Below are 10,741 nucleotides of genomic sequence, written 5' to 3'. Positions count from 1 at the left end.
TCCATGATTGGGGAGCCCCTGCCATGGCCACTGAGAGTTTGGTTGTATTGGCCCAACAGACGTGAATCTGGGACCCCTGTGGTGAAACAGGGGCTGCGTCTCTTCCCAGGGCGGCAGGTGAGAAGCCCGGAGCCCAGGTTCTATGGACCCGGCCTGATCTCCCTCCACCACTGGGTGTGGACAACATGGGCCTCTGTCCCTCCTCACACCTCTCACTGCCACCGGGTCCCATCCATCAGAGGGCTCTTTCCCTTGCTGCTCAGGGCTCCCCCGGGGCTTGGGGGTGGGGGGACGGGGGGAGAGGGGGCAGTGTGGAGGTCAGGGCTTACCCCTCACCAATGCCTTCACCGGACATGCACGGCCCTGGGCTTCTCTGGGCCTCCCTCGGCTTCCTCATCTGTCAAGTGAGGACAGTGGCCTGGCCATGCCTTACAGGCAACTGAATGAATGTGGACAGAGAGCTTTGCAAAGGGACAGTTTTCTTTTTTTTTTAATTTTTTAAATGTTTATTTATTCTGAGGGAGAGAAGGCACACCAGCAGGGGAGGGGTAGAAAGAGGGACAGAGAGAGAGAACTCCGGGCAGGCTCTGAGCTGTCAGCACAGAGCCCGACACAGGACTCGATCCCACGAACTGTGAGATCATGACTTGAGCTGAAATCTAGACTCTTGACCAACCGAGCCCCCCAGGCGCCCCCACACAGGGACAGCTTCTTGTTTGTGAGATAGGGTTATTACGGCAGGTGGGGAAGAGGGGAGAAGGAACCGCGTGGGTAGAGCCCGTCCCCCAGCAGAGCTGGGCCGCAGGGACCTGCCCTTGTCACACCAGAGTGGGGAGGCGGAGTCTGTCTGGAAAGCTAGTCCACTGACGCCCCACCTGGCTTGCTGCTGACCGAGCTGGCCCACACTCCCTCCTCGGAGCCCAGAGCCATCTCACGGGGCAAGGTGGGGGATCTCGTGGCCTGGCTCTGTTCCGAGGGTCTGACTACCAAAGGTCCCACTGGCCCTCACCTGGGGGCAGCCAGAAGCCCATCTCCTCTGCTCCAGGGACAACCCGTGGGTGCCACCTCCCGTGAGGTGCAGAACCACAAACAGAAGAGTGCACAAGCCGCACGTGCCCAATGAGCTGGCACAAGGTGAGCACTGATCGAGAAACAGATCCCAGCCAGCACCACAGGGGCTGCTGAAAACACAGACACAGAAGCAAAGAGCAACTTGGGAGCATTGCCGGAGGTGTCCCCCCCATGTTTAAAATGCCAGCCCCTATGCAAAGTGTCCTCCCATCCTGGCTGAGACACCAGCTCACCCTGCAACCGCCCCCCCCACCACCACCACATGTCCTCCAGGGAACACGGACCTGTGTCCCAGGGCTGGCTTAGCGAGGACTCCTGCCTCCTTCTCTTCCCGGATGGGGGTCCCAGCTGAGCCCACCCCAACCCTCTGCTCTCCAGCCTGCCCACTTCCGGGGTAGCCATTTCAAGAGGCAAGGTGGACCTGAATTCCGGACAGGCCGTGTGTCCCTGCCCTGGTGTTTTCAGCATCTTCGGGGGACCCTCTCGGTGTCCACCCAGTGGTCCTGGGCAGAGGTCCTAGACCAGCTCATGGCCTTGCGCCAGGGAGAGGACAGGCCCAGGAGACCACGCCATCGGCCATTGTTTCCCACCAGGGGTGCACAGAGCTGCTGGCACCCACTCATTGCTTTGTTTTCAGGGATTTGCAAGCTGATTGTTAAATGGGGCCATCATTAAGATTTAAGTTACGCAAACTTATTATTAAATACACTATATTGCAAATAAAGGCAGTGCCTACTCAGAACTCATCAGTTTCTAATGCTTTTTCTTACATTTTACTATTGTCTACGTCTTTGGGGTTACCTACATCTGTTACACCCTTATGGTGGGAATGTCGTGTGATCGGGGTAGACGCCTCTCTTCCCGGCCCTGCCGCCAGGGTTTCCACTTCCGGGATGCCCTCTGCGGTTCTGGGATGTGGAACCCTGGCCAGGCATGGGGGGTGGGGGGACCGCGGGTCCACAGAGGAAGGTGCCCCTGCCTCCGCGGACCTTCCCACCATATAGTTAGGCATCTTGAGGCTCCTTCTCTGAGGGTTTTGGGCAGGTGGCCCCAGAGATCTTGGATGCCTCTGAGCACTGGGGAGGGAGAGGAAGCCGCAGACGCGATCAGGTTTGAATCCTCCCCTGCCCAAGGTCTTGAGTCGGGCTAAGTGGATCGAAAGAAGGCAGAGAGATCGAAAGAAGGCCCTCCGCCCACCTGTCTGAGCAGGGCGGGCCTGTCTGCGCAGGGGTCCCTCATAGCGCTTCCGGGTGGACAGAGCGCTGCAGAGGTCGCCGGCCAAAGGGTCCCGGCCGGAGACCGCCGTCCCCTCGCCGCGGGGCTCCACACCTCCCTCTCGCTGCCCCTGGACACTGCCCCAGAGCCCCTCCTCCCCCTCTGAGGCCCCCTACTCCAGTCTCGGAGGGCTGGAGGGGGTGGCCAGGTGCCCGGGGTCTCCTCTCCGGCTGGCGATGGCCCAGGCCCCCCACCTTGCGCTCGCGTAAGCCCGGCCACCCCGGCGGCCCAGGACGCGAGGCCGGACGTGGGTTCCGGCTCCGTCCACGCGAACTGCCCCGGGCCCCGCCAGGCCCTTCTCCCGCGCCCACTCGCTCGCTGCGGCGCGCCCTCCCTCCCGGCCCGGGACAGCCTCGCCCCGGGGGCCCCGCGCGGGGAGTTCCTCCCGAGTCGCCTTCCAGCCTGGGGAGATCCTCAGGACCGCGGGGGCGCCGGTGGCTAGCCCCCTCCCGCGACCTGGGCGCCGGGGCCAGAAGCCCGCACACCCCCCGGGGCCGCGGGGCTCGGAGCGCAGGACCGCCGCGTGCGGCCCGCGGGGTCCCTCTGGCGCCGGGAAGCGGAGGCCGAAGGACGCGCGGGCTCCGGGAGGGTTCAGGGCTGAGGCTCTGAAAGAACGCAGGCGGTGGGGCGCCCGGGGCACGGGTGGGACGCGGCGGCCGAAAGGCACGGAGAAGACCGTGGTTCCTCAAAAAGGTCTCGAGAAAGCCGGCTGCTCCTCGTACCCGCGGGGCGGCGGCCCGGCGCCCGCACCCCGCAGCTGCCGGTGGGTCCCCGGGGGGGGGGGAGAACCTGCTGGGGACCGCCAGTGCAGCGCCCCGACTGGGGGCGGGGGTGTGCGGAGGGAGCGTCAGCCGGACCGCCTCCACCGCGGGTGTAGCCTGGTCGCGTGCCGCCACCTGGGGCCCGCCCTCGGGGTCCTGGCGCCTCAGTTTCCTCCTCCGCACAGTGGGGGCTCGGACCCCGGCAGCCTCCAGAGAGCGTTTGTCCCCGAGCGCCTCGGGCGCGCCAGGGGCTCGGGCTTGTCCGGGGCTCCGCACCCGGCGTCCGAACCCGGACGGGAAAACAGGTGCAGGTGGGGGGAGGGGCGAGGGAGGCGGCCCCGAGTAAAGTGCCGTCTCGTGGGGCTCCGCTCCGGCGACCTCCCCGCCGAGGCCCCCGGGACCCCTCCCTACCTGCCATCGGCCGAGAAACGGGTCGAGCTGGGGCTCACGGAGTCCCGAACGCCCAACACGCGCACGGACACACACGGACGCGCACACGGACACACACGGCCGTGCACGCGCGCCTCCGCGACGGGCGGGCGCCCCGGGAGCGCGGAAGGGTCCGCCCGCCCGGCCCCCCTCGGAAGCGCCGCGGGCCCAGCGCCTCCCCCGGGGCTGCAGGGAGCGTCCAGCCCCGGCGGCGCCTTCTGCCCGGAATCGGGCCGGCTCCGCTGGCAGGAAAGCCCCGATCCGCTAGGGCTCCATCCGGGGCGGGTGGGGGGGGGGGGGAGGGCTGTGCTGCCGTCCCCCAGGACAGCGTTGCCGGGTCCCCCAAACCCCGGGCCTGTGGGAGGGGGCGGGAGCGCGGGTCCCCAGACCCAGGGTGTAGAGCGGCTTTCCAACCCTACACGGGCATCCCGGAAACCCCCTCTCTGGACTTAGGCGCGCCGCGAGGATCCGCTTCCCAGCGCTCCTCGCTCGGCACCGGGTGTAGACGGATTGAGTCCCTGGGGACCCGGCCCGAGCCACCCCCCTCCCCGCCTCCCCCCAGGGTGTTCTGTGCCGCCAAGCGCGTTGAACCGAATCCTGTCTCCCGGGCCGGCCGTGGGCTCCCACCCGCCCGCAGCCCCGTCGGAAATTTGGGGACATCTTGCAGGTGGCCCATCCCATAGTCCCAGGCCGCGCCCCCCCCGCCCCCCCCCCTCCCCGCCCCGGCCCGGGGCTCTCCCAGCCTCCGCGGAAGCAGCACCCGCCGCGCGGGGGGAGGGGGCGGGGGAGGAGGCCGGGGGAGGCTCAGCCCCCACGCGCGCCCCAAAGACCCCCGCCGCGCCGCGGGCCGGGCCGCAGACAATTAAAGCGGGATTCCTCCCCCGCTGACGTCGGCAGCGCCGAGGCCCCTCCCGCGGCGGCATAAAAGGCGCGGGCTCCGCAGCGCGGGCGGCAGTGAGGGCCGGGCAGCGCGGCGGTGAGGACTGCGCGGCCCAGCAGCGCGGCGCCCAGAGCGCGGGCCGCCCGCCGAGCCCCGCCGAGCCGAGCCCCCAGCGCCCGCAGCCATGCCGGCCGGCCGCGCCGCGCGCACCTGTGCGCTGCTCGCCCTCTGCCTCCTGGGCGGCGCGGCCCAGGATTTCGGGCCGACGCGCTTCATCTGCACCTCGGTGCCCGTGGACGCCGACATGTGCGCCGCGTCCGTGGCCGCCGGCGGCGCCGAGGAGCTCCGGAGCAACGTGCTGCAGCTCCGCGAGACCGTGCTGCAGCAGAAGGAGACCATCCTGAGCCAGAAGGAGACCATCCGCGAGCTGACCACCAAGCTGGGCCGCTGCGAGAGCCAGAGCACGCTGGACGCGGGCACCGGCGAGGCCCGGGCCGGCGGCGGCGGCGGCGGCGGCCGCAAGCAGCCGGGCTCGGGCAAGAACACCATGGGCGACCTGTCCCGGACGCCGGCCGCCGAGACGCTCAGCCAACTCGGCCAAACTTTGCAGTCGCTCAAAACCCGCCTGGAGAACCTGGAGGTCTGCGCGCGCCGCGTTCCCCCCCCCCCCCCCACCGTCCCCGGCTCGTGCGCCCCTCTGCCCTGCCCCACCCCCACTCCCGACCCGGCCCGACATCCACCACCCCCCCCCCCGCCGCCGGCCCCGCCTCGGCCGGGCGCCCGTGCCCCACCGGGGCTGCGCGGAGCCTGAGGGGCCCCGCAGACGGCGGCCACTCGCCCGAGCTCCCCGCCAGGCCGCCCCCGCATTCGCCCCGAGGGGACCTCGCCGCGGGCCTCCCGGCACGGTCCCCGCTCCACGCGTAACGATGTGGTTTCCCCCTGCCCTCGCACCCCCGCAGCAGTACAGCCGGCTCAATTCCTCCAGCCAGACCAACAGCCTCAAGGATCTGCTGCAGAGCAAGATCGATGACCTGGAGAGGCAGGTGCTGTCTCGGGTGAACACTCTGGAGGAGGGAAAGGGTGGCCCCAGGAACGACACGGAGGAGAGAGTCAAGATCGAGAGCGCCCTGACCTCCCTGCACCAGCGGATCAGCGAGCTGGAGAAAGGTACCGGGGCTGGAGGTAGTGGGGGGTGGAGCGACCTGCTGCCTGCCAGGCTCCCTGGGCCATGGGGACCCTGCCTCAGGTCCTGGCCTCCTGCCCAGCTCAGCTCCAGGCTGAAAAGCCCAAAGCTTCTCAGCCTCTCCAGCCCCCTTCCCGCTTCCTGAGTCCCTGCTCTAGGTTTTGCGTTTCCAGCCCATGTTCCTGGTGGTGCCGGGGCCCCCTGGGCTGGGGACATATGGAGACAACAGAAGCAGAGTGAGAAAGGGATTGGTTGGTGTCGGCAGCACCCCCGTCCACACACACACATACACACACACACACACACACACACACACACACACACACTGGGAGGATTTTTCCAAGTCTGATTTGTTTAATGTTCAGTAAGTTTGCACCGTAGTTGTGGTGCTCCCAAGCCCTCCCTGGTAAGAAAGCCGGGCTCCAGCTCGTCCCCATCCCCGGTAGAGAGAGTGGGGTGTGGGCCGGGGAAGGGTCCCCTGGTTCCCAGCAGATTTGGGCCCTGAGTAGGTTGTCTCCCAGCTCATCGCCCCCCCCCCCCGCCCCGGTGTCCTGTGGGGATCTCCGGGTCCCCCCCTTCCGGTGAGCCCCCTCCCCATGGTTTTATCTTCTGAGTAATCCAAGCCCTGGAATCTTGCAAGACCCAGTTGGTTCCTGGGTCACCAACTCTGGCCAGCCCCAGCTGCACCCCAGGGCTCACAGATGAGCTGGGCTCAGCCTTGAAGTCATAGAAATCAAACAAGGTTGTAAAAGGGGGGGGGGGGCGTTCCTGGGCTTGGAGCAGGGCCACGTGACCCTTCTTGGACCGCAAAATGTGCCGGATGGATTTAAACAGTGCCGTCTTAAGGCACGTTATGTAACTGAAAAACAGATCAGGGGAAGGAGGGACGGGGGAGGGAGGGGGAGGGAAGGAGGGGAGATTGGGGGGAATGAAAAACATCCCCTAGAGAAGCCAGGGGCTGGTTCTGCTTGAAGGTGGGGGGGGGGCATGCAAGCCGGGGATGGTTGGGGGAGCACTGAGGGGGCCAGCTCTGCTATTCCCTGGTACCTGACTTGGATGGGGGGTTGCTGGCCCAGCAGGATGCCTTCTAGAAATAATTCTTGGCCTGGGGGCCGCTTTAGTTCTGGACTGCCTGGCAGGCCCCGGAGCACACCCAGGAGCTGGCAGGTGTGCGTGTTCCTGGCTCTGAGCCTGGTGCCTGTGCCCACTGCTGGGTTGGAATGTTTTGCCTGGAGTCAGTCACACCATATCCAGGGCCACAGCTACAGCGTGTGTGTGTGGGTTGGGAGGGGGGCAGACAAGCATTCCCCGAGACATCACTGGCAGGCTGGGAGCTGGTGGCTGTTGTGGAAAGGGAAGCTATCAGGCCGGGAGCCTGAGTTTTCAGGAAACACACAGGAAGCTCTCCCGGAGAATGAATGGCATAGTCCTCAAAGCAGTCACTTTGGGGGGGGGGGCCCTGGCTCCCTGGCGCCCAGGACTCCGGGCAGAGTTGCCACAAGAGCCTTAGAAGGACCGCTTTCCCTCCTGTGGGGAGATGGGATTCTGGAAATAGCCAGACTTCTCAGGGCCGGTTGATTGGGTCCGATGAGTGGCCAGGGACTGCGGCATGTGCTGGCCTCAAGGGGAGTGTCCTGGGCACCAGGGGCCTGGCCGTCTCGGGTGGGGATCCAGGTGGGAATCCAAGAGGCGTGTTTGTGAACACCCGCCGGCAGCCTGCATCCTGGAATCCGGGCGGCTGGCCGCAGGGGCTGCTCTGGGGGAGCTGGCCTCCTTCAGGCTGGAGGAGACCTCCCTCTGTGGCCACACATCAAGGGCCGGTTTACCAGGAGTGCGCTGAGCCATGCCCACCGTGCAGCCCGCCAGGTCCCCCCTCACACCCCCATCCGGCTTCCCCAGAGGCAGGACGTGGGAGCCAGACCAAGGAGTGCGGAGATCTTAGGTCAGCTCTTTCGTTCTGGCCCCGTGACCTCAGGCAAAGCACTTGCCCCCCACCCCCCACCCCAGCATCTATAGAATGGAGACAGTCGTGTCTGCTTTCCTGAGCTTGGGTTGGGGGTGGAGGGGAGCACAGAATGATTTTCAGACCCGGAAGAGTGCTTTGAGGTGCAGACAGATGAAGGGACTGCATCCTGTCCTTCCCAGGTCAGAAGGACAACCGTCCTGGAGACAAATTCCAGCTCACATTCCCACTGCGGACCAACTACATGTACGCCAAGGTGAAGAAGAGCTTGCCGGAGATGTATGCCTTCACGGTGTGCATGTGGCTTAAGTCCAGCGCCGCGCCCGGGGTGGGCACCCCCTTCTCCTACGCCGTGCCTGGCCAGGCCAACGAGCTGGTTCTCATTGAGTGGGGCAACAATCCCATGGAGATCCTCATCAACGACAAGGTAGAGCAACCCCGCCCCCTCCGGCCACCTGGGCTTATAGGAAGGCACAGTGAGGCCCCCAGGCCCGCCTGGCTGCTGGGGCAGGTGCCTGGGGCTGGGGGTGGGGGTGGGGGGAGTGGTGGGCATGGGAGACACAGCCACAGATGCAGCTGTGGTCCCAACAGAAGTGCCCGCCAGGCAGGACTGAGGGAGGTGGAGGGTGAGGACGGGGGGGAAACGCAGAGGGGCGCCCTGGCCCTACTCGGAAGAGGGTGAAGCTGGAACTTTCTCAGACCCAGGCTTCCCGGGGAAGGCAGGGGAAGATCCGAAGGGCAGATCAGACCCTGGGTCCACCTCCCCCAGCTGGCCTCAGGGCTGGCTTTGCTCCTGTGGGGAGGACCATAGATGTTCCGCGGTGAGTCAAGGTACCCCAGTCTGTCCTGCTCAAGCCCCCACCGCTGGGAGGAGGCCAGACGCACGCAGCGCCCTGGAGAGTCCGCCTTTTCCCTCCAGGGAGCCTTCTCCATCCTGGTCCCGTACAGCTGTGGAGTGAGCTGCCAGCTTTCCAACACCTCTGAGGCAGCATTGGCAGTAAATCTCTAAAACCCAGGCTGGGGGCTGGAATCCAAGGCCCTGCTGTTGACGCCTCGACCAGAAAGGGTTGTTCCTCTCTGGGCGAGTTAAAGGGTGGGCAGGTTCCCTCGTCTGCTGCATCTGCTGCGCCGTCTGTCCCCTCCGGAACGTGAGAGAGGGAGGGAAACCCCAGGCCGCAGGCTGGCCTGAGTTTTTTTTTTTAATTTTTTTTTTTAATGTTTATTTATTTTTGAGAAAGAGAGAGACAGAGTGCAAGTGGGGGAGGGGCAGAGAGAGAGGGAGACACAGAATCCGAAGCAGGCTCCAGGCTCCGAGCTGTCAGCACAGAGCCCAATGCAGGGCTCGAACCCACGAACCGTGAGATCATGACCTGAGCCGAAGTCGGCCGCTTAACCGACTGAGCCACCCAGGCGCCCCTGGCCTGAGCTTTAAAGGCATGGTGCCATGCCCCCTGGCGTCTGAGCCTCTGCAGAGGCTGCACGGGTGTAGACCCAGCAGGTCTGGCAGTCGGCGGCGTTGCAGGAGGGGGGAGAGGCCCAGGCGGCAGCAGTGAGCTGAGACCCCAGCGGTGGGATGCTGCTTCCCGAGGGCTGGTTCTGTAGGACCAGCGAAGAGGGAGGAGGGCCAGGAGGGGTGAGGACATTGCGCACCCAGACCCGTCTTAGGAGCCCCTTGCCACATCGTCACATTTCCTGTGTGACTCCAAGGTCCATGGAGGGATGGGGCTGACGGGCGCTAAGGCCCAGAGGGGCAGGGGCTGAGAGAGTTCAGTAATGGTGTTTACTGGCAACGTAGGGACGGGAAGAGAAGCAGTTGAACTGGTAAGTAGTGACGATCGATCGCCGGTCCCTGTACCCATGATGTTGCGTGTGGCGTCCTTCCCAGGTGGCCAAGCTGCCCTTTGTAATCAATGATGGCAAGTGGCATCACATCTGCGTCACCTGGACCACCCGGGACGGGGTCTGGGAAGCCTACCAGGACGGCACCCAGGGTGGCAATGGCGAGAACCTGGCACCCTATCACCCCATCAAGCCCCAGGGTGTGCTGGTGCTGGGCCAGGAGCAGGTACTGGCCTTGGGGAGGGGGTGCTGGCTGCGGGGGAAGGAGCCCCAGAAGCAGAGAAGGGAGGGGGGCGAGGAGGGAGGGAGTTGGAGAGGGGAGTGGCTCCCCCACCCCCAGAGGGAGCCAAGAGAAGCAGGTTAGGCAGCACTGGGCAGAGAGCGCGCTCTGGGTGGGCTCCTGGGGAAGTTCGGTGGGGCGTCTCTGGCACAGGAAAGCAAGCCTGCCCTTAGGGTTGCGGGATGCATTGCCTGAAAGGGATCGGTCTCCCCCTTGGGCACCCGCAGGGAACGCACGGGGGAGGGTCCCAGGCCTTCCAGGCCTTCTGCTCCCGTGGGGCTCTGCAGGGAGAGCGGCAGCGGCCCCCGTGGTTGTTTGCGGCCCCGGCCGACCCCCCTCACTGGCCGAGGGGGAGGCAGAGTCCAGGCGCCCCCAGGGAAAGCTCTGCATCCCGAGCGGAGGTGGCCAGTAGTGTCGCTTTTCCCGGGCACCCCATGGGAGGGGGACCAGGGTCTGGCTGGAGACCCAGAGACGGGACGGAATGGTGCGTGGGAGGCAGATGCGAGAGCCCCTAGTGGGGGAGACGCGGAGACGTGCCCCCTGGGGATGGCCCCCCCTCCCCCCCCCCCGAGAGACCCTCACCGTCTGCTCTTCTCTGAAGGACACCCTGGGTGGTGGGTTTGATGCCACCCAGGCGTTCGTGGGCGAGCTGGCCCATTTCAACATCTGGGACCGCAAGCTGACCCCCGGGGAGGTATATAACCTCGCCACCTGCAGCACCAAGGCCCTCTCCGGCAACGTCATCGCCTGGGCCGAGTCCCACATCGAGATCTACGGCGGGGCCACCAAGTGGACATTCGAAGCCTGTCGCCAGATCAACTGAGGCTCCTGGCGGCCGAGCCTCCCGCCCCTCGGGCCGGCCCGCCCGCCTCCCCCCTGCTTGTGCGGTGGCGACCCGTCTTGTGTCTCCTTCTCTCCCTCTCCCCAGGAGCGACTCAGGCCCTCCCCCTCGCACGCGCTCGCACGCAGCCTGGTTTGTCCTTGTGCCCGGGAAGCAGGTCCGGCTGCCCCCCCGAGGAGCCCGCGCCCCGGGCCTCAGGCCTGCTTGTGCTCCCGCGGG

General features: G+C 66.1%; 1 protein-coding gene across 1 annotated transcript; it reads left to right on the top strand.

Annotated features, from left to right (window-relative positions):
- The first annotated feature begins 4,600 nt into the window (after window positions 1-4,600).
- Window positions 4,601-10,523, top strand: NPTX1 (neuronal pentraxin 1). The gene is made up of 5 exons (XM_047094099.1): window positions 4,601-5,056; window positions 5,376-5,583; window positions 7,745-7,989; window positions 9,448-9,627; window positions 10,283-10,523. The coding sequence occupies exons 1-5, from the start codon at window positions 4,601-4,603 to the stop codon at window positions 10,502-10,504; spliced, it is 1,311 nt and encodes a 436-aa protein (XP_046950055.1). The 3' UTR covers window positions 10,505-10,523.
- Window positions 10,524-10,741: the final 218 nt, after the last annotated feature.

The sequence above is a fragment of the Lynx rufus genome, unplaced genomic scaffold (genome assembly GCF_022079265.1).
Source record: "Lynx rufus isolate CCGP_SWC_20201006 ecotype Redwood Valley unplaced genomic scaffold, mLynRuf1.p SCAF_37, whole genome shotgun sequence".
In the NCBI taxonomy this organism is placed as follows: domain Eukaryota; kingdom Metazoa; phylum Chordata; class Mammalia; order Carnivora; family Felidae; genus Lynx; species Lynx rufus.
Note: the sequence above shows the minus strand (reverse complement) of the source record. Positions and strands in the feature narration are given on the sequence as shown.

Excerpts from the sequence above, each read along its gene's own strand:
- NPTX1 (XM_047094099.1), top strand. The coding sequence starts at position 4,601 with ATGCCGGCCGGCCGCGCCGCGCGCACCTGTGCGCTGCTCGCCCTCTGC. Across the intron at positions 5,584-7,744 it reads GATCAGCGAGCTGGAGAAAG|GTCAGAAGGACAACCGTCCT; the intron begins GTACCGGGGCTG and ends TGTCCTTCCCAG. Across the intron at positions 9,628-10,282 it reads TGGTGCTGGGCCAGGAGCAG|GACACCCTGGGTGGTGGGTT; the intron begins GTACTGGCCTTG and ends TCTTCTCTGAAG.